At 56.0% G+C, this 22,597-nt stretch overlaps 1 protein-coding gene across 10 annotated transcripts in view; it reads left to right on the top strand.

Annotated features, from left to right (window-relative positions):
• Window positions 1–22,597, top strand: part of Ptprs (protein tyrosine phosphatase receptor type S) — a 64,616-nt gene that overhangs the window by 9,769 nt on the left and 32,250 nt on the right. For 4 of the 10 annotated variants that reach the window (XM_029531386.1, XM_029531385.1, XM_029531382.1 and 1 more), the window contains exons 2-7: window positions 8,977–9,163; window positions 12,233–12,378; window positions 12,799–12,940; window positions 15,300–15,488; window positions 19,578–19,688; window positions 21,141–21,152. In XM_029531386.1, coding sequence (XP_029387246.1) covers window positions 9,073–9,163; window positions 12,233–12,378; window positions 12,799–12,940; window positions 15,300–15,488; window positions 19,578–19,688; window positions 21,141–21,152 — 691 coding nt within the window. In that variant the 5' untranslated portion in view covers window positions 8,977–9,072. Of the gene's footprint in view, window positions 1–4,943; window positions 5,068–8,976; window positions 9,164–12,232; window positions 12,379–12,798; window positions 12,941–15,299; window positions 15,489–19,577; window positions 19,689–21,140; window positions 21,153–22,597 lie in introns of those variants that run through there. The other 6 variants (XM_021217521.1, XM_021217519.1, XM_029531387.1 and 3 more) reach the window with 3 other exon arrangements.

Raw genomic sequence — 22,597 nt, 5'->3', positions numbered from 1 at the left:
CCCCCATCCTCAGCCCCCCAGGGCTCCCCACCTCCATCCTCAGCCCCCCAGGACTCTCCACCCCCATCCTCATCCCCCACAGATCTCCCCAAGATGGGGACTGTCCTGACCACTCTGGCTCTTGGGAAGGATGGATGGTGGAGTGAGGGACAGGAAACTTCCAATGCTGCCCCTGATCCCTGAGCCTCTGTGGATCCCCAATAATTACCCCTGTTTTCTCCCTCCTCCCTCATGTTTCAGAGGCAGGGTCTCCTGGGCCTGGATTTGCTGATTGGCAAGACTGCCCCACCAGCGGGTGCCCGTGATCCCCATCTCAGCTTCTTTGGCGGGTGCTGGGGTGTGTTTCTCCAGTTTGTCTAGCAGACATTTCACTGTCTCCTGGCCCGGGTTCCATCTCCCCGCAGCATGAGTTTGGGGGTTCTGATGACATGACCCCACAGCACTAGGGGACCCTGGCAGAGGGAGTCTTTGTTTGTCTGGGGATGGAGGTATCTATGTTTTGGCTTCTTTTTTTTTTTTCTTTTTTCTTTTTTCTTTTTTTTTCTTTTTTTCTTTTTTTTTTCTTTTTTTTTTTTTTGCCTTGCAGTGTAGCCCAGGCTGACCTCCAGCTCCTGACAATCCTCCTGCCTCAGCTCCCTGAATGCTGAGGTAACTGGCTTACATCACCCGGTCTTGGGGGGCTCTCTTGCTCCCTTTCCCGGGAGCTGCCCTGAGGCTTGAAGTGTGGGGTTTGCAACCAGGGTGAACTTGTCCTGTCCTGCCTTCCATGCTCAGGCCCGCTGTGCTGATACCTGGACATGCGTGGCAAGCATCCTCCAACCCCAGCTGCCCCATGGCATCCCTCCCCCATGCCTCCGACAGCATCCTGTCCCTTGCACTTATTCCCTTCACTTCACCTGAAAATAGCCCCCCCTTTTTAAACAATTTCTTTTTTAATTTTATCTATTTATTTTAAACTCCAGATTTTATTCCCCTCCTGGTCCACCCTCAGACTGTTCCACATCCCATACTTCTTCCCCCTCCCCATCTCCATGAGGGTGTCCCCATCCCCCACCCCCCACCCCAACAGACCTCTAAACTCCCTGGAGCCTCTTGAGGGTTAGGTGCATCATCAGTGACTGAGCCCAGACCCGGCTGTCCTCGGCTATATGTGTGTTGGGAGCCTCCTATCAGCCGGTGCATGCATCCTTGTTGGTGGTCCCTTGTTTGACCTCCAGCAGAAAGTCAGGACATCAAGTGAGGGATGGGTTGCCATCCCACAGTCACAACTCTGACCCATAATTGTTCCTGTCTGAAAGAATTACAGGGATGGAACTGGAGAGGAGCCTGAGGAAAAGAAGGTCCAAGTGACAGGCCCAAAGTGGAATCCAGCTCAAGGGGAGGTCCCAAGACCTGACATTATTACTAAGGCTATGGAGTGGTCACAAAAAGGGACCTATCATGTCTGCCCTCTGAAAATAGCCTTTAATGCCCACCTTCAGGAGACAGGCAGGAGGATCTTGACATAGTGAGGTGGAGGCCAGCTTGGGGTTGTACCCTCCGACCTCACCCTCTTGCCCAGGCTTAGTTCCCTACTAACACTATCTCTCACGGAGACGTGGGGGCATCATGGCTGCTCTGTCAAGCTATATGTCTGTCATATGCCTAAGGGAGCATTGCTCTGTGCTCTTAGCACTCAAAGCCTGCTATACATCAGGCCCTCTATTAATGATCGTGATGGGGTGAAAGAGGACTGTGATGGGGTGTGTTGTTGTAGGGGAGTTTTATGATCGTGTGTGGGGAGAGTGAGAGTGGGTGAACTCCAGTTGTTCCTGCCTCAGCTTACCCAGACTGCACAGCTAGGTTAGGAGGTTGAGAAGCCTGGAAAGGCACAAATGAAATCCAGGGTTGTGAGATGAAGGGTGAGGAGACAAGGCTGCTCGGGCAGAGGACGCAGCCTCGAAAAGGCCCTGGGGTAGGAAAGACCCCAGCGTGGCGGAGAAGCAGGGAGGAAGGAGGGAGCCGGGGAAGAGGGGAGAAGGAGGCAGGGAGGAACAACAGCTCTGGATATAACCTCGCCTCAAAGTCTTGGATTTATCCCAAAGGAAAGGAAGATTGTGGCGCCCGCAGGTGGGGCGGACCTGGCTGGTAACAATTGCTGGCAAGCTGCAGGGTGTGCCCGCCGCAGGCCGCGTGGGTGGGGTCGTGCTTCTGCCAGTCTGCACTAGCTGCTGCCCCAGGCCACACGTTCTGTGCTGGGCCTGGCAGTTGTGAGGATGCCACTGGACAGACCGGTTCCTGGGGAGGTGGGCAGCGGGTGACCCGGGTGTGGTGTTGGGTACAGATGGGATTGGAGTCCTTCCCAGCCTCACGGGGGGTAGTACTACCTGCAGACCCCACTCAAGCAGATCCAGAAGCGGGAGAACCCTCTCACCCCACGCCATTGTGAGTGAGGTCACCCATCCTCAGGTCTCCAGCCCAAGCCATGAGGCATGGGAACTCTGTAGTGACCCTGGCCAGGTTTATCATGAAGCACAAGTAGCAACGACTATAATCGGGGACACACAGCGGCATGTGGTCTCGGGAGGGTAAACCCCAATGTCTAAAGTAAGGTGTTATTAGGTGTAGGGGTAACCTCCACCCTGTCTCTAGCAGATCTGCACATAGTAGGTGCTTAGTCCATGTTCTGGGGAAAGGTTGTATGATCATGGCCGGGCATGCTGTTTCTGCCCTGGCCATGTGAATTCTGGGTAACTGTTATTTCCCCCTTTCTGCTGATGTCGGCAAGTTTTCTCCTGCATGGGACTGTTTCATAATTAGAAGAAAAGTTATTTTGAAAAAACAATAATTATACCCCAACATCCCAGCTGCAGGAGCTGCTGATGTGATCTGTCCCCGTGCCCATCTCCAAGGGTGGTGGCATCCTGGTGGAGATGGAGGACATAGTGACAGCAGGATCCTGAGCCCCTCGGGTCAGTGCTCATATCCCATAATAGCCAGTCCCTGGGAAGACTCACTGGGGCTTTAGAGTCCTACCCAGAATCCCCCTGCTCTGCCTCTGCCTGGACCAGCCTTGTGCTTCCCTCCATCCCAGCATGTAGCCTTATCCCTCCTGCCCACACCTCTGTGGCTCCTGCATCCCTTGGGGTTAAAGCTCACAGAGCTCTGCAGTGCACTCTCCTACTTCAGCTCCTTGCTCCAGCCACACAGGCCTCCTGTTTGCTCTTTCAAAATGACAGACTCTGCTACCCCAGGGCCTTTGCACAGCTAGCTGTGCCTTTACTTGGAATGTTCTTTTCCCAGCACGCCTAGCCCTCCTTTCCACATGGATCCTGCACAGCCCCTCATTTATCCACAATGCTCCCCTCACCTCCTGCCCACCCTTTGATCTCTGGTCTTCACATAAGACTCTTGGAAACTTTTGTTTTTACAGATGTCGAAGTGCCACTGTTGTGACAAGGGCAGGAGTGGTGTGGCTCTCATCCTGGCCCTGTGCTGATGTTGGGGGTGGGGTGGGGCTGGAGGGGTGATAGTGACAGATCTCAGCTGCTCCATCAGAGGATGCCTGATGTGGAGGCAGTGCTGTGATGAGCCTTAGCACTGGTGACAGGGTGGTGGGGGTTCCTTAGGTTAGGTTGATCTGTGGAGAAGGACACCTGGCTCAGATTTCCCTGACCTCTGTGGGGTAGCTGTGTCCCGGCCCAGTGTGGTTACCAAGGTGGAAAGGGGGCAGGATGTCAGTTCCATATCCTTGACGAAGTAGTCCTTGGCTACTGCCCCCTCTGTGGGGGGACAGTCCAGAGTGTTTCCATCTGCACCACACAGTTCAAGGAACTTGGGCAGGTAGCTATCCTGTCGAGTTCTGTGGGTTGCCAGAGCCTTTGCATTCCTGGGCCCACTCAGACAGCATTTTGTTGGGGACTGGCCAGCCTCTCACTTGCTACATGGCTGTCAGGGCAAGCATCCGCCCCAGGGTCTATAGGTCGCTGTGTCCTGTGCCAACTGGGTAGGAGGGAACTCCAGCCTTTTTCTAGAAAGGCTGGAGTCCCAGGTATACCAGAGGGTCTTTAAGTTCGTGGTGAGCTGTCCTGCTCTTTGGAGCATAGGGGAGGGGTTCCTCTACCATCCACCAGATTTGAAGCGAGCTAGGCGGCGCGCAGAGGGAGTCGGAGGCAACATCTGTTTCTAATCTGACCTATGGCTGGGCGGGAGCTTTGGGCACCAGGTTCCCAGAATGCGGGACATAGAGATCTAGGCAGGCTTGGGGCTCCTGGACCATCCCGGCCCTGCCCGCATCTGTCGCTACGACGACGGCACCGCTGAGAACCCGGTCGGAGGTGCCATGCCCCCAACCCCGCTCTGGGGATTAGTTCGCCTCACTTCCGGCCGGCGACCCTCCTCCCTCTAACCCCTTCCAGAAGCCGGAGCCAGGCCTCTGGGAGCCCCACCTCTAACCTGGCTTCTAGCCAGGAAGCCACGCCCAACTCAAAAGCTCCGCCCCACAAAGCCCTACAATCCTTTCGCCCAATCCTGGAGTCGCCTAGGCCCTAACATGCTCTCCGAAAGGCCACGCCCCCAGCCGGCCAATTCTCTCCCAACTCCATCGGAATCTCCGCCCCTCTCAGGTCTTGGAGCCTCAGCCCCGCCCCCAGCTCCCTCCCTTCTGCATCTGCCCTCAGCCTGCCACCGCGAGGCTCCGCCCCCGGCTGGTCTTCCATATAAGCACCGCCCTCAGCCAGCTTACCGTGGAGGCTCGGCCTACCGTTAAGAAGCCCTGCCCCTCAGCCAGTCTCCCTTAGACGCCTCTCCCCCGCTCCCCATTCCTCCTGAATCTGCCCTTGCCTATGAGGCCCAACCCCCTAGGCGGCTTCCTCAGAAGCTATGCTTTTAGACAGGCGGAATGGAAAACCCCGCCTCTTGCCCCCTCCCTTCGGAATCTCTGGGCCCGCCCCCACAGGCCAGGCTCCGCCCCTGACTCGACCGCCTCTATTGCCTGCGCCAAGTCTACACTGTGCTGGGCGGGCATAGACGGACCCACGGACAAACGAACCGCGCAGCGAGCTGCGCAGCCTGGACCTCGCAGCCGCGGTGAGTCGTTCGGGCCGAGTGCGTTCTCGCCTGGCCTTTGTCACCATACTGGCGTCCCCTGCAGAGCCAGGGGACTCCCGCGTCCCTGCGCGCCCGACCTCGGAGATACTCGGGCGCGATCGGGGACGCTCGGGTGCAACCGGAGCCGCTCGGATCTACCTCGGCGTCGCGAGCACTCGGCCCGCGCCCCGCACTTGGCTGAGCTCGGGACCGTTATGCTCCATGGTCCCCTCCCCCACACGGGGGCGGAGTCCATGGACCACAGAGGGATCAGGCAGGGGAGAGTCGCCCGGAGCACAGAAACTTTCCCGCTCGCCGCGCCCGGGGGCCGCCTGCACACCCGGAGGGTCCTGGGGCCCAAGGGGGTCCTGGCCCCGCCTCTGTGCACCCCACAGCTTCACGTGGTCCCCTGCCTGGGCTCCTCTTGCAAATGTGCAGCCCACTCTGGCTCCTCCTGTCTCCAGAGCTTGGCTCTGCAGACTTAGTTTCCCCTTCTAGAGTGTCTTGGATAAAGAAACCAGTGAGGTCCAAGTATGCAGTAAGCGTCCTCAGGCCCTGCGACTTGAGTTTCATTCTAGTTTTGCAGAGTGGGGTAGGGGGGTAGGGCTGGGAATGTGTATTTGGGACAGTGTCCCGCCAGTGGATTTGGGGATACACCCAGTGTGTCCAGGTTGGGGATCTTGAGAAATGTGGGGCAACATAGAGAACAGGGAAGGGCATGCAGCTTGCAAGGAACTGCATTCAGCAATAGGACAACTCAGAGGCTGAGGAATGGGAGACTGGGTTATGGTGGATGTAGATGGGAGTCGCAGAGAACTCTAAGAGAGGGGCTGAGATCCTTCGGGGATAGGGATGGGTGGGTTAGGTCTTGAAGGATGTGTTGTTGGGGCCCAGAGCACTGAATCAGGGTGATAGGGAGAGACTTCCAGGGAAGGTCTGTTACTTCAGCCCAGTCCTCTGGGGACAGTGACCCCATCTCAGTTTTCTTTCTTGACCAGTAGGTGTGATTGACTTCTTTGTGTGGCCAGGCTTGAGGGAACTTAGGCCACACCCACCCACTCCTGGCCCTCTTGTCAACTCCTCAAAAGAGCCATAGTAATTAAAGCCAGTTCTGGGTGGTAAAGAGGTGTGCTGGCTTGAGAGCATATCCTCACAGAGGGCACACAGGCCTGAAAGACTAGTTGGCTGCGGACGTGTGCCCTGTGGGGACTTTGCCTCTTGGCCAAGGGGATTCCACCGCATCCCTCCTGGCTAACACCCTAGTGATCTGGGGACACTTAATTGCCCTTAGAGTCTCTGAGCCCCCTTCTAGATGGGGCATGAGTGTCATGGGACTGTCTGGGAGTTTGAGCTCCCTGCGTCTCCCGGGGCAGGGAGGCAGGCTTGGGCTTCAGGAGATGCCCCTTGTACTGGTGACCCAGAGCCTGGGCATTCACCAGCCGGGGTTATAATCACCCTTTTATGCTATTGAGCCGAGGGGGCATCCAAAGCCTGCTCCAGGCCCCCGTGACCTGCGGTCTGGCACCCACTTGATGGCTCCTCGTGAGCGCAGTGTGGGGGCCCTCAGAGGCAGCTGATCTGCAAACCTCAGCCCAGCTTTCTCCCACACTCATATCCTACCCGAGACAGTCTTAGCTCTAATGGCTCCTGAGCCTCAGTTTCCCGTTCTGCAAAGCAGATGGGACCTGCCTCTAGCCAGTTTTTCAGAAAAATAGAGTTCTTGACTAATGGCTGGAAGAGTGACCAGGCCCAGTTTCCCCCAGCCGGTAATGATGGATCACATTATGTCCAGGCGTGTGTGCAAAGGACCTGGGGTAGACAGACCAGCTTGGGCTGACACGTGGGTCCAGCCCCCCTCCTGGCAAGACCCTTCAAGGAAGATTGTGGTGTGACAGACCCTGGTCTTCCTGTCTGCATGGACAGAGTGTACAGACATTTCCTTTGTTCTTTCTGCCTGTAACACCCCAACACGCCTTGGGATGGATGTGGAGCTGCCCTCCCATTCCCTCAGCCTGTGTCTGTTAGACCCCACTCTACCCCCACGCAGTGCAAATCTGGGACCCTGAGAGGCCAAAGGCCCCCTGAGGGGATGTCCCCAAAGTGAGCCACTTTGGGGACATCCCTACACATGCCCACCTGACCTTGGGACCCTCACAGGCTTGCCACTTTGGGGATATCCCCTACACATGCCTACCTGATCTTGGGATCCCCTCACAGGCTTGCCACTTTGGGGACATCCCCTCACATGCCCACCTGACCTTGGGACCCCCTCACAGGCTTGCCACTTTGGGGACATCCCCTACACATGCCCACCTGACCTTGGGACCCTCACAGGCTTGCGTGGTTCCTCAGTTTCACCAGAGGCTCTCTCAAGGTTTGTCCGAGTCGCCTGAGCCTACCACTCCTGTCCTTGTTATATCTACCCATAGGTTATATAGCCTCGGGTGTGGCTGGTGTGTGCGGTCAGCCGGCCCCTGGCTGGCATTGACTCTCCTTCTGAGTCCCCTGGGGCTGTGGTGGGTCCCAGGCTGACCCTGGGCTTTGTCTGTCCACCTGACTGTCAGTAGATTGTGTCTGTGGCAGTTAGTGTAGTCTGACTTTGCAGGCCTGTGTTTGGTGTGAAGGGGCCTAGTGGAGAATGTGCAGTGAGCCACATCCTAACATCCTTGAAGGGTGTATGCATACTGCCTTCCACAGCCCCACTGTGTGCATCCATCCCACTGTGGTCCTGGACATGAATCCTAGCCTCTATTTACCTCTGAGGACTGTCTTTGTATATTGGGCTCATGGTGGTCTGACTGTGTACAAAATTGGACTGGGTATAGAAGTAGGGGTGTCCCCACCTTGGCAGTCTGCCTGTGTAGATGTTAGAATTTGATGTTTCTCTGTGTCCACAGCCTGATTATCTCCAGATCCCCTTGTTCTGTGATCAGTCCCCTGAGTCAGCTTGCAGCCTGACTGTGTGCTTGGGTCTGTCTACTGTTTGACTGGCTCTGTGTATGTCTATGTGACTGTGGGCTGATTGTGTATACTGAGCCCCTTCTTGCTCTCCCCCGTCCATGTCCTCCTGGCTCACACTGGGCCATGAGCTGGCCACTGCCCTTCCTGCCCTTCCCTGGGGCTGGGTGAGGTGACCACAGCTGGGTATTTTGGGAGATACAATCATAGGATTACCCCATCGTTATGCACCTCTCTCCTCCCCATGACCACAGCTCTCTGGCCTCTCCTTGGCCTCTCCACCCCAGTGCCCTGGCTTGAGGCAGTGTGACCTACGGGGCACTGCTGATCCTGGGTTCGAGGTATGCCTGATGGATGCTTTGGCCTGGAACTTAGGTTCTTGTGAGTGGGGTGAGGACTGGAGCCTGTGTGGGAAACTGAGTAAATGTCTGTCGTTTCTGGGTTGGATGGTAGTGGGGGTGCAGCATTAGCTGTCCTGGGGGCGCAGGGAGCTATGGCCGGTGTTCGGTCAGGAAGGATAGGCCTGAAGCAGGTATTGGAGTTCAGCTTTGGGTTTGGGGTATAGCCCACACATGCTTCTGGAAGTCAGAAGGTCAAGGTCCAGGCTTGGCAGATTCATAGTTGGGGTGGCGCTTAGTGTGTGGGCAGAGGCGCCCATGGGGCTCTGGGTCCTGCCCCAGCACTGGGGAGCTGGAAGCAAGATGGTCAGGAGTTGAAGGTCATAGGCTGTATAGCAGATTGGTGGCCAGCCTTGGCTATAGGAGACACTGTCTCAGGAAACTGCTGAATCTGCTCAGAATGGGGCAGTGGGCTCTGAGAGGTCCCTGTAACCTCCTGGTCCCATGTGGAACCCACTTAGGTCCCTGGGTGTGGTCTCCTCTTCCAGGGCCACCTGCAGAGAAGTCCCCGGGTCCCCACTCCCCACTCACTGCTGCTCTGTTGTCTCTACAGACGCTGCCCCTCTGGACACCTCAGCCTGAGGCCTCTCCGTGAGTCACGGGGGCACCATCCCCCCACTAGGGCAGAGGCTGGAGGCCACTGCCAAGCATGGCGCCCGCCTGGAGTCCCAGCGTGGTGTCTGTGGCGGGTCCTGTGGCGCTCTTCCTCGTACTGCTGGCCAGAGGATGCTTGGCTGAAGGTAAGAGGCCAGGCCGGAGTGGGTGGATCTGGCTGTTCGTCTCTTCTGGGGCTTTTGTGTGCAGGTCCCTACCCCATGGCTTCCTAGTGTGGTCCAGACAGAGCTTCCATGCTCAAGGAAGTGGTTTGGTGCCCAGCTTCAGGAAAGGCTGTAGACCACAGAGGTGATGCTGTCTGGACAGTAATCGCGGTGCACCAGTGTCAGGTCAGGTCCCACCAGGGGAGAGAGGGCACGGGGGCAGGGGTTTTGTAGCTGACATTCCGGGTTGGCTTGACTGAGCACAGAAAAGTCTGGAGATAAAAAAAACCTGTTGATGGGTCTGGAGTGGCAGTAGTTGGGAGAGAGCCAGAGGCAGGTGTGTATCTGTGAGTTTGAGACCAGCCTGGGATAATTGGTGAGACCCTGTCTTAAAAAAAAAAAAAAAAAAAAATCAAAACAAACCCAAGAAGAGGTAGGTGGTACTGGAGAGATGTCTCAGTTCAGTTCCCAGAGTACCCAGGTTCAATTCCAGCCCCCACCCACCAGGGGATTTAACACCCTCTTCTGGCCTCCAAGAGCATTGCATGCACACGCAAAAACAAAGTAAATGAAAATTAAAACGAATCTATTAAAAGGTGATTGCATTTTGCTTACTGCTAAAGATGTATAGGGGGCCTCAGTTTTGTCCTGACGCCAAGGTCTATCATTGCATGGGAGACGCTCTTATCAGGGACCCTGGAGGGAGGGTGAAGGCAGGGCAAACCCCTCTCCTCGTAGGAAGCAAGGAGCAGCAGAGCTGGCCCTGGTGGGCTGCAGGGAGGCCTCCCTCTGCTGACTCTGTGTGCCTGTGGGGGATGAGCACTGGGACCAGGGCAGGCTGGTCAAGGCGATGTTGAGGAAGGCTAGTCCAGGGAAGTCTTAGGCTGGGCTTGGGCGTTTATTCATCAGCCATGTATTTGACAGATGCAGGGTGTCTTGTCTCCATGTGGTGTCTGGAGCCCAGGATGTGCTCTATCTAGCTGGAACCCTCTCACCTGGCACCTAGCAGGGTCATAGGCACCGTATCCAGCTCTAAAGTGTTCCATCGGCCAGGACGATTGATTTCTGGTGTAAAAGTGGCTCTGGGTCCAGGGACCCTTCCAGGCTGCCAAAGGGCTGTGGTGGGGTTCATGAGGGGTGCCGGGGAGGATCCGCCCTGATTCTCACGTAGACAGAAACAGAAAACCCGAGCCGGGTGCAGAGCCAGAGCCTCTGTGGGATCCTACCTCCACTCTGGAGGTCTTCGACTTCTCTAAGGGGTGGGGCTTGGGGAGAATGGAGCCTCTTTATAGAGAAGTTGCTGTTTCCCCAGATCCTGTGGGGCCAGGTTAGACCCTAACTGCCCAGCATGAGCTGGGGGAACGGGAAGGTGGCACATCCTCTCTAGGCCTCTGCACAAATGAGGGTGAAACTCACGGTGAGCCTGTCTAGGCCTGGGGCTCAGGGGACTTCACCCCTTAGAGCTGTGGGTCTGCCCTCGAAGGCCCACAGTGGGTTTCTTTTTCTTGGAAAATAGAGGGGGGTGTGTGCCAAACAGAGACGGCAGGAACCCTCAAGATCCTGTCTACCACAACAGGTAGAGCGAGCTCTGTGGGGTTGGCTTGGGGCCCAGAGTCCAGTGGACTGATGGATGTCCACTCAGTACCAGGGACCAGCAGGCAAGGAGGGGGTAGGGACCCATGTTCTTAAGGATCAACTGGCACAAAAGGGAAGAGAGGGACTGTGGCGATTCGGGCTCCCTAGAAGGGGGCAGTGGGAGGGGACAGCTCTGCAGGGTTGGCTGGAGTGAGGGGTTTGAGGGGTTCGTCCTACCTCTGAGGCGTCCTGCCTGGCCAGTGCTTCACCCCCCCTCCCCCACATCCTTGGCAAAGAACACGCGACCCCAGATACCTTTCCGGCGGGCAGTGGAGGAGGCCAGTCTCCCTCCGTCACCTCGTGGGCTGAGGGGAAGCAGAGATCCGGGTTTGAGTCTTGATTGTCATTTCTGAGGTCTCTGGGGAACCTCATGAAAACCCATTAATACTTTCAAATCTGTAGCAGGGGACACACAAGCATCTAATGAGGCTTCAAGGCTGCATGTGCCTGGACACTGGGGGCTGCAAATTCAGGAGCAGGCCTTGGGTAGGGGGAGGGGAGGCTGGCCAGTCTCCTGAGCAGTGATCCCTGAAGATAACTCAGTGTGACCCATGAATGAAAGTAGTTGGGGTCTGTGGGGACCCGACTTGTAAACAGAGGGTTCCAGAAGTTTCTGGAGAACCCGCCAGGCCACCCTGCCTCCCAGTTGTCCTGTTGTTGGGTGCTTACATTATGTCCCCAGCTTTGAGGGACAGCTCTGGGTGCTGGCATCCAGGGAAGACATTGCAGCATATCTGTGATTGATGCGTTCAGTCCCAGGGTGATGGGCTGCTACCACACAGCCAATGGAAGGGAAGTGGCAGAGATACCCACCATAGAGCCCTAGGCAAGGCCTCGAAGCTAGGTGAGCTCCCGAGCCTTCCTCTGAGGCAGAGCCAGGGGCATTGTAGAGTGGGTCTGAACAAGGCCCAGTGGATGGACCCAAACTAAGCCCCTCGCCAGCATGCGCCCCTGGCTTATGCCATTCTCGGGCGATGAGTTCAAATACCAACTCTGCTCATCTTCTATGTTTTTATATGGATACTCACATAACATTAATTGTGTGTGCATGTGCTTGCCTGGGTGTATGTAGCGGTCAGAAGACAACACACGAGAGTCACATATTCCCTTCCTATGGACCCTAGGGTTGAACTAGAGTTGGAGGGAGGCTTGGTGGCAAGCACCTGTACCTGTGGGGCCTTCTTGCTAACCCCTAACTCTCACCTGTGGTCACCTTTGGCCGCCCTGCTCAGAGCCTTAGTCTCTCCATAAGTCCCATTACAGAACTAGAGTGTGTTTTGTTTCTTTTGTGTCTGTGATAGCAGGTCGTCACTGAGGCATGTCTAGGGCCTCAGTGTGGGGACTCTGTGTGCTTGTGTGAGCCTGTGGGGAGGCCTGGACACCCTCAGACCTCCCCTCTCCTTGCTGAACCCCCAGAGCCACCCAGGTTTATCAGAGAGCCCAAGGATCAGATTGGAGTGTCAGGAGGCGTGGCCTCCTTTGTGTGCCAGGCCACGGGTGATCCTAAGCCACGGGTGACCTGGAACAAGAAGGGCAAGAAAGTGAACTCACAGCGCTTTGAGGTGAGCCGGGGCGGGGCGGGGCGGCGGGGCGGGGCAGCAGGGCGGGGCGGGGATGCCCTCAGCCACATACCCCTCTCTAGACGGGCAGTGGCCAAGCCTCAGGATGCCACAAGGCAGCCACAGCCCCATTTCTGGGTGAGTCCTCAGGCCAAGCCCTGCCTTCTCTTGAGGCTTAACTCACAATCCCAGTGCACATGGGAGGAAATGCCCACATCACACCATATGTGCCCATGTCCTGTGCTCAGTGCTGAGTCTGTGGGCTTAAGGGTGTGCTCCATTCAGATGCTCAGCGTGCTCAGGGTGTGTCTCTTGGCTTCTCTTCTTTCACTGTGACCAATCCTTGGTGGTCTGTGTGCACATGTGTCCACCCTGGTCTCACCTGCTTACCTGTTCCACCTCGTCTTCCCTTCCCCTTCCCAGACCATTGACTTTGACGAGAGCTCTGGGGCAGTCCTGAGGATCCAGCCACTTCGGACGCCTCGGGATGAGAACGTGTACGAGTGTGTGGCCCAGAACTCCGTGGGCGAAATCACAATTCACGCAAAGCTCACCGTCCTTCGAGGTACACACCGCAGGGCACAGAGGAAGTGCCAGACTTCAGACCTTGCCCCCAAGCTTAGAGCTGTCCTGCGCTGGCTCTTGCTTTTTCCTTTAGGAACTAGGATTTCTCTGCTCCCAGCACTGCCCAGGCCCCTGTGTGTGGTTTAAATGTCTGTGCAGTTGGTAGACTTCAAGCTCAGCTTGATCTAGGCGCTCAGTCAGTGCTTTCTGGACTCTGTCCCTGGGTCTTTGGTGACCATCTGTCCTCTGTCAGCTTGGGTCTCAAGTGCCCTCCCCAGCTAATCCCTACCACTCCAGAGTAGGTAGCCATGGTGCCTGAAGCCACAGCTGGTTCGGCCCCACAGAGGAACTTAATGGAGGGTGGGTCCCTAAAGGCAGAATGACCTAAGCCCCGCCGTCCCTGGCTTTGTGTAAGGGGCATTGAATACTGGGACCAGACAATTGAATTAAAATCCCGAGACAGCAGCTTTAGAGCTGTGATCTGGGCAGGGTTAATCAACTTGTCAGAGCTGGGGTGTCCTGTCCCTTGGGGACATTTCATATATGGCTATGAACCGCTGCTCTGGGCATTACAGGTCCCTACAGACTCCCTCATGAATCTAGGACCCGGGGCCAGTGCTACTGGCGGGAGTTCTGAGCTGCCCCAGGGTCAGTAGTCTGGGAATTCTGTCATCTCTAACAAGGGGGCCCCAACAGAGTGCTCTGTGATTGCCAGAGCCTGGCAGGGATGGAGCTGCACAGAGTCCTCACACCCTAGGCTCCTCCTCTCTTCTCTCTCTGGGATATTTTTTGCCTTGACCTTTCCCGGCACAGCCTCAGCAGCCAGCCTCCCACTGCCCTGTGCCAGCCTTGTTGTCAACACTAGCAGAGTTGGGACTCGGTCTTCAACCATCACAGGCTAATGAACTGAGGGCTGAGAGGCTAGAAAGATTCTCCCGCCTCTTTGAGCTGCAGACACCCTGGCCATGTCCTTTGTTCTCTGACCATTGCCTGTGCCACCGAGGTGCCCCATCTCTAGGCAAGCTCGAGCTATGCCTCCTGTCCCATGTGGGTTGTCAGAGTCATTGCCATTGTACTTGCCTCCTTCCTTCCTCTCTATGTGATTGTGACCCAGGATATGTGAACCCCAAGCAGCCAGGCACAGTGCTGTGTGGGGATAGCAGGCAGTAGTGCCTCTCCCCAGCCCTGTGCTTCAGCTGCTGCTGCACACATACGTGTATAGGACCCTTCAAGGCTGCATGCACATGTGTAGGGGCCTGCTACATCTTGGGCTGCATTCCCTACCAGGATAGGGGTTCTTGTCCACTTCTGTCCCCAGCCACCTTCACTGCCATCCCTTCTGGTATAGTATCCCATGCATGTGACTGTTACCTCCCCACAGCCCCCTGCAGCCCTGGTGCTCCTGAGATGACAGGCATTTCCCTCCAAACACTTTCAACCATGAGCCAAAAGGTTCCAGTTAGAAACATTGGCGGGGGGACAGGCCCTAGTGTGCAAGACTGTGCCTGGCGCACTGTTAATATGGCAAGCAGAGCCGGGGCCCCTGGCCCTGGGTTAGCCCATCCTTCTTTTTTAATACAGCCAGTTAACCACATGTCGGGTGGCCTCCATTCCAGCTCCAGTGTCCTGTTCATCTGCATGCTGCATAGGCCCCTTGCAGAATCTCATTTCTACCTGGCTCTTCTGGGGAGCAGCAGACATTCCTGGGGCTCAGCTGGCTCTGTGTTCCCTCCTTCCTGCTCTCCTGGTAGCCCAAGCTGGTCTCAGATGCTGCTCCTGTATCCTGGTCCTAGGTGACAGGCGTTGAGCTGGGATAGCCCAGCAGTTGGGTTGATGTTCTCTAAAAGACTTGGGTTTTGAGTTCTGGAAGGGTCTGAATGAGTCCATTTGTTCCAGGGGATGTTTGGATGGAGACAGAGGCATGAGCATGGGGTTGAGTGTGGAAGGAGGGGACTGAAGAAGCAGGTGGCCTGGGCCTGAGGAAGGGCTGATGACTGCTCCTGCTAGGGTGCTGGGGGCCCATGTGGGGGTCACCACCTGATGATACCCAGTGTCCCTATCTCTAGCTCTAGACACCAGCGTGATGCCCTCTCAGGAGCAGTGTGATCCTAGACTAGTGACGGGGATGAGGGAGCCCACTATGCTGGACCACCAGTCAAGCCTATGATCCCCAGGCTCTGCCCATGGCAGCCATGGAGGTCTTGGGGGCTGTGAGCCATAGAGGGTGACAGGAGGATATTTCCCTGCTATGCAGAGAAGCAAGGGCCCTGGGAGGTGGCAGGCCAGGACTGCAGTCCCTGAGGGCATTTGCCACAATAATCGGACTCCTGTTCCATTTTTCCCCCGCTCCACATTCCCAGAGGACCAGCTGCCTCCTGGCTTCCCCAACATTGACATGGGCCCCCAGTTGAAGGTTGTGGAGCGCACGCGCACAGCCACCATGCTCTGTGCTGCCAGTGGGAACCCAGACCCTGAGATCACCTGGTTCAAGGACTTCCTGCCTGTGGACCCCAGTGCCAGCAACGGACGGATCAAGCAGCTTCGATCAGGTGGGCACAGGTGGCCAACAGGATGAGAGCGCTATCGAGGGCAGCAGATGGCCCATACTTTGGACCTCATGGGGGAATAGGCTGGTACATGGTACACTTGGAGCCACATAGGAGCAGAGCTCAGGCCCTGCACCCAAACCATAGAGAGCTACAGAGGTCCACGGTGAGAGAAGGGCTCTAGAACTCGATAGTGTGCTTTGTGGGTAAAGATGGCTGTAATCAGTGGATAACTGCTTAGCACCAGCTGTGAGGGCAGGTTGGAAGGGTCATGAGGACCCTAGCTCCAGAGGGTGTTAATTGGTTGAGGTAATGGGGAACCATAAAAGGTGGTAGAGAGAGACACACACGCACAGTGACAAAGCAGTCAGTGGGGCTCGGGTGCAGGGAGCAGAGGGGAGCTGGATGTGGTGGTGACCAAGGGTTTGCAGCACCAGGGGAGATGAAGGGTCACAGAGGTCCCTGGGACAGTGTCCTTGGAAGGCATCATAACCAAGCAGTGTAGATGACCGTCTGTGCTGGTTCCAGCTGGTCTGGGGAGGCCCAGGATGGAGGCCAGGCATGGGAACCAGTGAGGCTGGGTGGTTTGCAGTGGTGTCTTAGTGGAGACCCCAATCTGTCTAATTGATATGTCTATGTGTCCTTCTGGGGTACCATGTGTTCCCTGTCACTTGTCTGTGTCTGTGTGCATGTGACTCCTTAAGTGGCTAGCCTTGTCTCTTGTTTGTGGGCAAAACGCTGGAACTGGGCTTTCTACCACATGTGTGCCTGCCACATGTCCCTCCCATGCCCCAATTGCCCATGGCTCTTCTCATCCCTCCCTGGAGACGGTCATGTGCTTGCTGGTCCCTGAGTGCTGGCTCTGTCCCACCTGTATTTCCTCTTCTCCCCAGCACCCCCTACCAACATCTTCATACTCTTGTTCTACTCTGCTGCCCTCTCTTAGCCCCCCTCTCACTGCCAAGGCCTGCTGTGCCTATTGCTGTCCGCGGGGTGTCCATTTCACCCCCACAAGTCCACTGAGATGCAGCTCAGCTGCAGGAGTCTGCATAGAAGAGGCCCCAGCCCATGGGGGAGTCAGTTTATAAACACATGGCCCTGGGAGCCGCCTTGCACCCCAAGGTTCTCCTCCTCCTCTTCCTCCCGTGTTCCCACGAACAGCGAGGATGTCTAGTGGCCACCCTTTAACCTTCTTCTCTCTTCTCCTTCCTCTGTGTAACGCTCAGAAAGCTTTGGTAAGTTCTCACTTCTTTGCCACACCAACCACTAACAGCCCTGCCACCCTCTCTGCCCACACTAACAGCCACCGTGGCAGTAACTGACCCACTGCGTGTGGCATGTGTACTAACGCTCTGTCACCTGCCCCCCGTGGTGGGCTGCATAAGACCCCGCCCACAAGGAAAAGAGGAAAAATGCCACCTGACCTCAGTCTGGGGGACGTCACATCTCACGAGCATCCCTTCCTCCTGGGCTTCTCCAGTGGAGACAGGATGTAACGCCCAAGATGCTGTGTCTAACTGGAGCATTCTACTGCTTAACTCTTGCTAATGGGACACTGATACAAGCACTCTTGAGGCTCTGGGTGTTGTCCCCAGCACCACCAAACTAAAGGTGGAAAAGCAACTGGGTTCTTTGTCCTTACGGCAATATGAGCAACCCCCTCGGGCCCCCTGACACTGTAATCCAGGCAGAGTTAGAGTTATATCATGCCATCCTGACTTCTGCCACATAGATGACATGTTCCCATTGGCTCCTTCTGACTGTGCGGGAGAGGCCTGTGATATCTCTGCTGGGCATGATTGATGGCTGTGCCTTTAACTCTAGCACACAGGAGGCAGAGGCAGGAGGATTGCTATGAGATAGAGGCCAGTCTGGTCTATATAATGAGTTCCAGGGCCACATAGATGCAGATGGAGTCTGGAGGGAAGGGGGTGAGCATTCAGTGTAGGGAGGAGGTGCAGATCCACAGCGCAGAAGTGACTGCTGGCTAGTATGGAAGCAGTCTGTTGAGACTCGCCCTGCCTGCCTTTGTCCTTAGTTTACTCAACCATGCTGTGGACCTGGGCTAGCTCTTACAGCTGCGGCTGAAAGAACCTGGCTTTGGTTCCAGCAAACAAGCAGCATCAGAGACCCCAGCCTGGAGCCTTCTCTTCCTTTGGTGTGACCGACCCACAGATGGCCTTTGTCCTCTTTTCCTTCACAGTTGAAGGAGGCCACTAGGTCCCCTCTGCCCTCAGCTCCTTTCCCAAGTCTCCCTCTCAGCCTTGGTGACACCCAACCCTGTCGCACCAGTGCCCAGCCCTCTAGTGCTAACTTCTGTCCCTTCCTGGTCACTAACAAGACTCCTGGGACCCTGCCGCTACCTGCCCCTCCTGGTCTAGATGTCAAAGAACCTCTTGCTGGAACACCAAAATCACCAGAGGGAGCAGGCATGGTCTCCCTGGTACCCAGCCCAGACCCAGGGAGACTGTCTGCAGGAAACACCAACCCGAAGGCCCACAGCCCCAGCCCAGAGCTCTGGTGAGGCTGGCTGTGACTCCACTGCCCGGCACAGGGACAGGCGTGGCTCCTGGCCCTGAAGCCCCTGCCCTGTGACATTCACCTGTGTCTCTCTGTTTCCCTTACAGAAAGCACCCCCATCCGAGGTAAGAGGTCCACCCCTCACCATCTGGCCCTGAGCTCTCTCTCTAGCTCCCCCCCAGCCTGCCACAGTGCCCCACCCTGGTGTTTGTGTCTCTCTCTCTGTCTGTGACTTGGGCCTAGTGTGGCTGCAGGGAATGGTGTGAGCATCCAATTGTGGGACAAGCACCACTTACTGTGCCCACCTGAACTCCCCTCTTCCCCCCCCCACCCCCGCACTCACGACCATCTACAGTGAGCTGCAAAAGGGCCTTTTGAGATTTGGGGACATTCAGCCTGGAGGGATCGGAGAAAGGAATTCTCCAAAGCCAGGTGTGACATACCCATTTTCCCAGAGCCCATGAGAACAGACTGGTGCCTGACAGGCTGTGCATCCTCAAACAGGTCTCCCACCCTTTCTGGTCTCTGCAGTGGTCTTGAAGTCAGTAGAAGCATTCTATGGTGACCAACCTTTACCACCACTCAAGAGAGGGAGCACAGGGGTCACTGGGTCCTGTCATTACTGGGGTATAGTTGTCAACAAAACCAGAGAACGTGGACAAAAAGTCTGGAACCGTGGGATTTGGGAGTCCAGGGTTTCTGCACTTGGCTGTCACTGCGTTGTGCTTAGTTACTGCCGGGATGCAGACCTGAGATGTGACATTCTGAGCCAGGTTCTCTTGCCCTTGCTCTGCTGTATGTGAGGGCTGGGAGGCAGGCCCGTGTAGCAGGCATGGGGGCCTACACCTCACTCTTTATTTGTAAGTTGTAAATACTAAGCAGTTTCAGCAGGGCTGAGAAGTGTCCCTGCCTTGACTGTGAAGTGGAGAATACCTAGCTTGTAGCTTGTTTGAGATGATCTTGGGGGAAGTGTGGCCTCCTTCAGGGTCCGTGAATGCAAGTGCCTTCAGCTCTCTGGTCGTATTCTCTGGGTTTGCTTTGGGTTTGTTTTTTGTTGGATTTTGGGACAAGGTCTCCCATAGGCCAGGCTGCAACACCAGCACGACACAGAGAGCCATGACCTCAAATGCAGGTCACCCTGGGCTCCAGGACCTGGGATGAGGTGCCTGTGTCCTGCTGCTAATGTCCCCACACTCCACCCTGGGCGTCAGACATGGGGTCTGACTGTGAGCGGCCCCTATGTCCTTCACCCAGCAACTGTTAACCTCTGCCCCTGAGGAAGGGCTATCCCTTCCCACTGGCTGCAGCTGCCTGCCCTGGGGGAAAAGCCTGGGGTCACTGCTGCCACAGACAAGTCTGGGCTGGCCTGTTAGTCCACAGGATGCTGGGGCAGCCTCCACCGTCCCCACCAACCTCCAGGAGTGGCAACCTCTTGGGTACCCTGCTATGTTGTGCCCCATGGCTCTCCCTTTGTCAGTGAGCAGTACTGATGTGATGGTGGGGGTGTTTGTCAGGCCCAGCTCCGTCCTGGTGCTGGTCATCATGGCCAAGGTCCCATTCCTGTCCCCGCAGGTGCCCTGCAGATTGAGAGCAGCGAGGAGACAGACCAGGGCAAGTACGAGTGTGTGGCCACCAACAGCGCTGGGGTGCGCTACTCATCACCTGCCAACCTCTACGTGCGAGGTAGGGAACTCCGCCAGGCAGAGGCAGGGACCCACTCTGTCCCACCCTGTCCCATCTTATAACTGGGCTCATGGCCTCCTGGCTCCCCTGTCCTGTGCAGTCCCGAGCAGGAAGGCCCTTACCCCATCCAAGGGGTCATTGGAATGGCAGTCACCACACCGTGGGCCATGGGACTCTGAGGGTTGCACTGATGGCAGGATGGGTGGAAACAGAGTGGGGTGGGAGGCCAGTCTCGGGCCTACAGGGCTGGGGGAGCCTGAGGGCCACCGCCCCCCCACCACGTCCCCACCCCCAAGTTGGCTTGTGTGGTGTCTGTGTCTCCTGTGTCCTGCTGGCTTTGCTTCTCTGAACCCGTGGCCTCGTGGCTCCCTGCTTCCCTACCTGGTCCATTGTCTCTAGCGAAGACTGTGGGGAATGGGGTTTCCAAGATATCCTCCCATCCAGCACCCCAAAACCCAGTGCTCTGTCTAGGAGTATACCCAGGCTGTAAAAGGCCGGGGCCACGGCTCGCCCGCCCGTGTGCCTGTGGCTCAATGGCAAGACGTGCCTCCTCGTCCTTGGGACCCCAAGTAGGTCTCAAAACCCCAGACTTGCTCAGTTGTGGTTGAAAGCCTGGGGTTCTTGACGGCTGCCTCCCATGCCTCCAGCCCCAGGAGGGCTCCTGCAGGACCCTTGGTGTACCCTCCTCCTCCGTATCCCATGGACATACTGGGGACCCCCCGTCTGCTTATCTCAGTTGACCTGCTCACCTTCCTCCCCAGCCTCAGTTTTCCCGAAGCACCCCTGATCGTCATCCCTCTCTACCCAGGGAGGCCGGCAAACTGCCCCACTCTCTCCAGCCCTAACCTACCCAGCCCATAGTCAACTCCTCTGGGTCCTGGCCTGTGGGTTTTACATCTTGGCTTCAAGTAGGAGGCCTTGTGGAGGGAGGGTATAAGAGGGTGGGAGGTGGGCCAGTGTGATCTTCTGCCACCATGGCGCCCTGGTGAGTTGCAGTCCCTGCAGGGACTCCAGCGACCGACCGACCGGCCTTCCTCTAACTTGTGTGTTTCTTTGTGGACACCGGGGATGGGGGGTTGTGAGTCTGACAGGGTTCAGGAGAGAGGGGACAGCAGGGATGGAGTAGGGGAGGGGGGAATCACTTAGCAAGGGTGAGAGGAGGGTGGAGGGCCCTGTGTGTTCCGGCCCGCCCCGCCTGGGGGGCCGTAGGTGAGGGTCGGGAGAGTGTTGGCTCTGCTGGCTGTGCTCAGCGCGCTGATGGAGGAAAGGGCAGGAGATTTATGTTCTTTTTCTTTTTTAATTTTAATTTTTTTAATTTTTTTGGTTTAAAGAAAAAAAGCAAACGATTGCAGCTTTAGCCGTGGGAAGTCCTCTTTTTACTCTCTGTATCTCCCCTATTTTTTCTCTTCTCCCCATGTCATTGTGCGCATCAAACCCCCTTTACATCCCCAGAGCTTCGAGAAGGTTGGTGTGGCTTTTTCTTTTTTACTTTCTTTACCCACATTTTTACATTCTGAAAAAAAAAAAAAAGAAAACAAACAAACAAAAAAAACACTGATACGTGCTCACACACACAAGACACAAGCAGACACTGCGCAGGACACATGCACACATGCACACAGAAAATGAATAGCAAAACAGATGTAAAGTGGAATCAGGTACCGAGCCTAAAGCAAGCAACCCAGAAAGACACACAGAACCTAATGTCAGCCGCCGGCCAGCGCGGCCGGCCGGCACACGCGATGCTTGCATTGTGGTCGCCTCTGCATCCCTTGGTAATGTTGTTGCTAAGTTTTTTGCACTCCTCGTCGTCATGGTAACTTGGGCCTGATGCATGCTGGGAGAATGTAAAAAAAAAAATTCTCTGCATGCCACTCTTGTCACTGGTGGATCCCCAGCTCTGTTGGAGTGTGTGTCCTGTTTCATTTGTTTGTTTCTGTTTTTTCTTTTTCTTGTTTTCTTTCTTTTTATTTTTTTTTCAAAACTTTTTTTTTTTATAAGTTTTGTTTTGGGGGATCAATTGGTTCTTCAAACACATTTCTGCTCTGCCTTTCCCCACTGGACACCCTCCCCCCCCCCCCAAAGCTATGTCTTTGGTTCTGTCTTGTTCTGTGCTGTTTGGGTTTTGGTTTTCTTGGGCTGAGCTGTTGTGGTTGTTACCAAATGCATTGTGAGTTTAAAGCCAGTGTTCCTGTCCCAGCTGTCACCCAGAGGGTGGAAGGGGTCCCACAGCTGGGATGCTATGACAAAAAGTGACCACTTAGGCACCATATGACCAGGGGCACAAGGTTAATAACCGTGCTTCCTTCTCCACTGCCCTCTACGCACCTGGCAGGAAACAGTCCCCAAGCCCATTCTCCTGCCTCAGTATATTTAAAACCCTGTCCTTCCAAAGAACGCAGCCAGGGTCTGCCAGTGCCCCCACCAAGGGTCTGCTAGTACCCCACCATCACCAAATTTCTGCTCAGTATTGGCCAACCTAAAAAGGAGTGGGGTGCCACAGCTCAAGGGAGCTTGGCAGAAAGGACACAGTGTGGCAGCTGGAAGTGGCTTCATGCAGCTAGGCCTACCTAGCATTGGCCACGGGGTGGGTGAGTGATGTGCCAGCCTCTGAGAGAGTACCTGGCCAGCAGCAGTGCGCCTCCAGGTGCAAGCACAGATGTGCTGTCCCACAATGTGGTCACTTTCTGGGTCTCCTGAGCATCAGGGCTGTGGAACTCCGGAGAAAACCAGGGGCGTGGCCTCTCCCCGACTCTGCCCTTCCCTCTTTCTAAGTGTTCTTTTTTCCTCTGTGTTCTTGTTCTCTCTCTCTCTCTCTCTCTCTCTCTCTCTCTCTCTCTCTCTCTCTCTCTCTCTCTCTCTCTCCTGAGATTCACACATCCACCATCTGCCCTATCCACCTTAAAGAA

The sequence above is a fragment of the Mus pahari genome, chromosome 18, assembly GCF_900095145.1.
Source record: "Mus pahari chromosome 18, PAHARI_EIJ_v1.1, whole genome shotgun sequence".
Lineage (NCBI taxonomy): Eukaryota > Metazoa > Chordata > Mammalia > Rodentia > Muridae > Mus > Mus pahari.
Note: the sequence above shows the minus strand (reverse complement) of the source record. Positions and strands in the feature narration are given on the sequence as shown.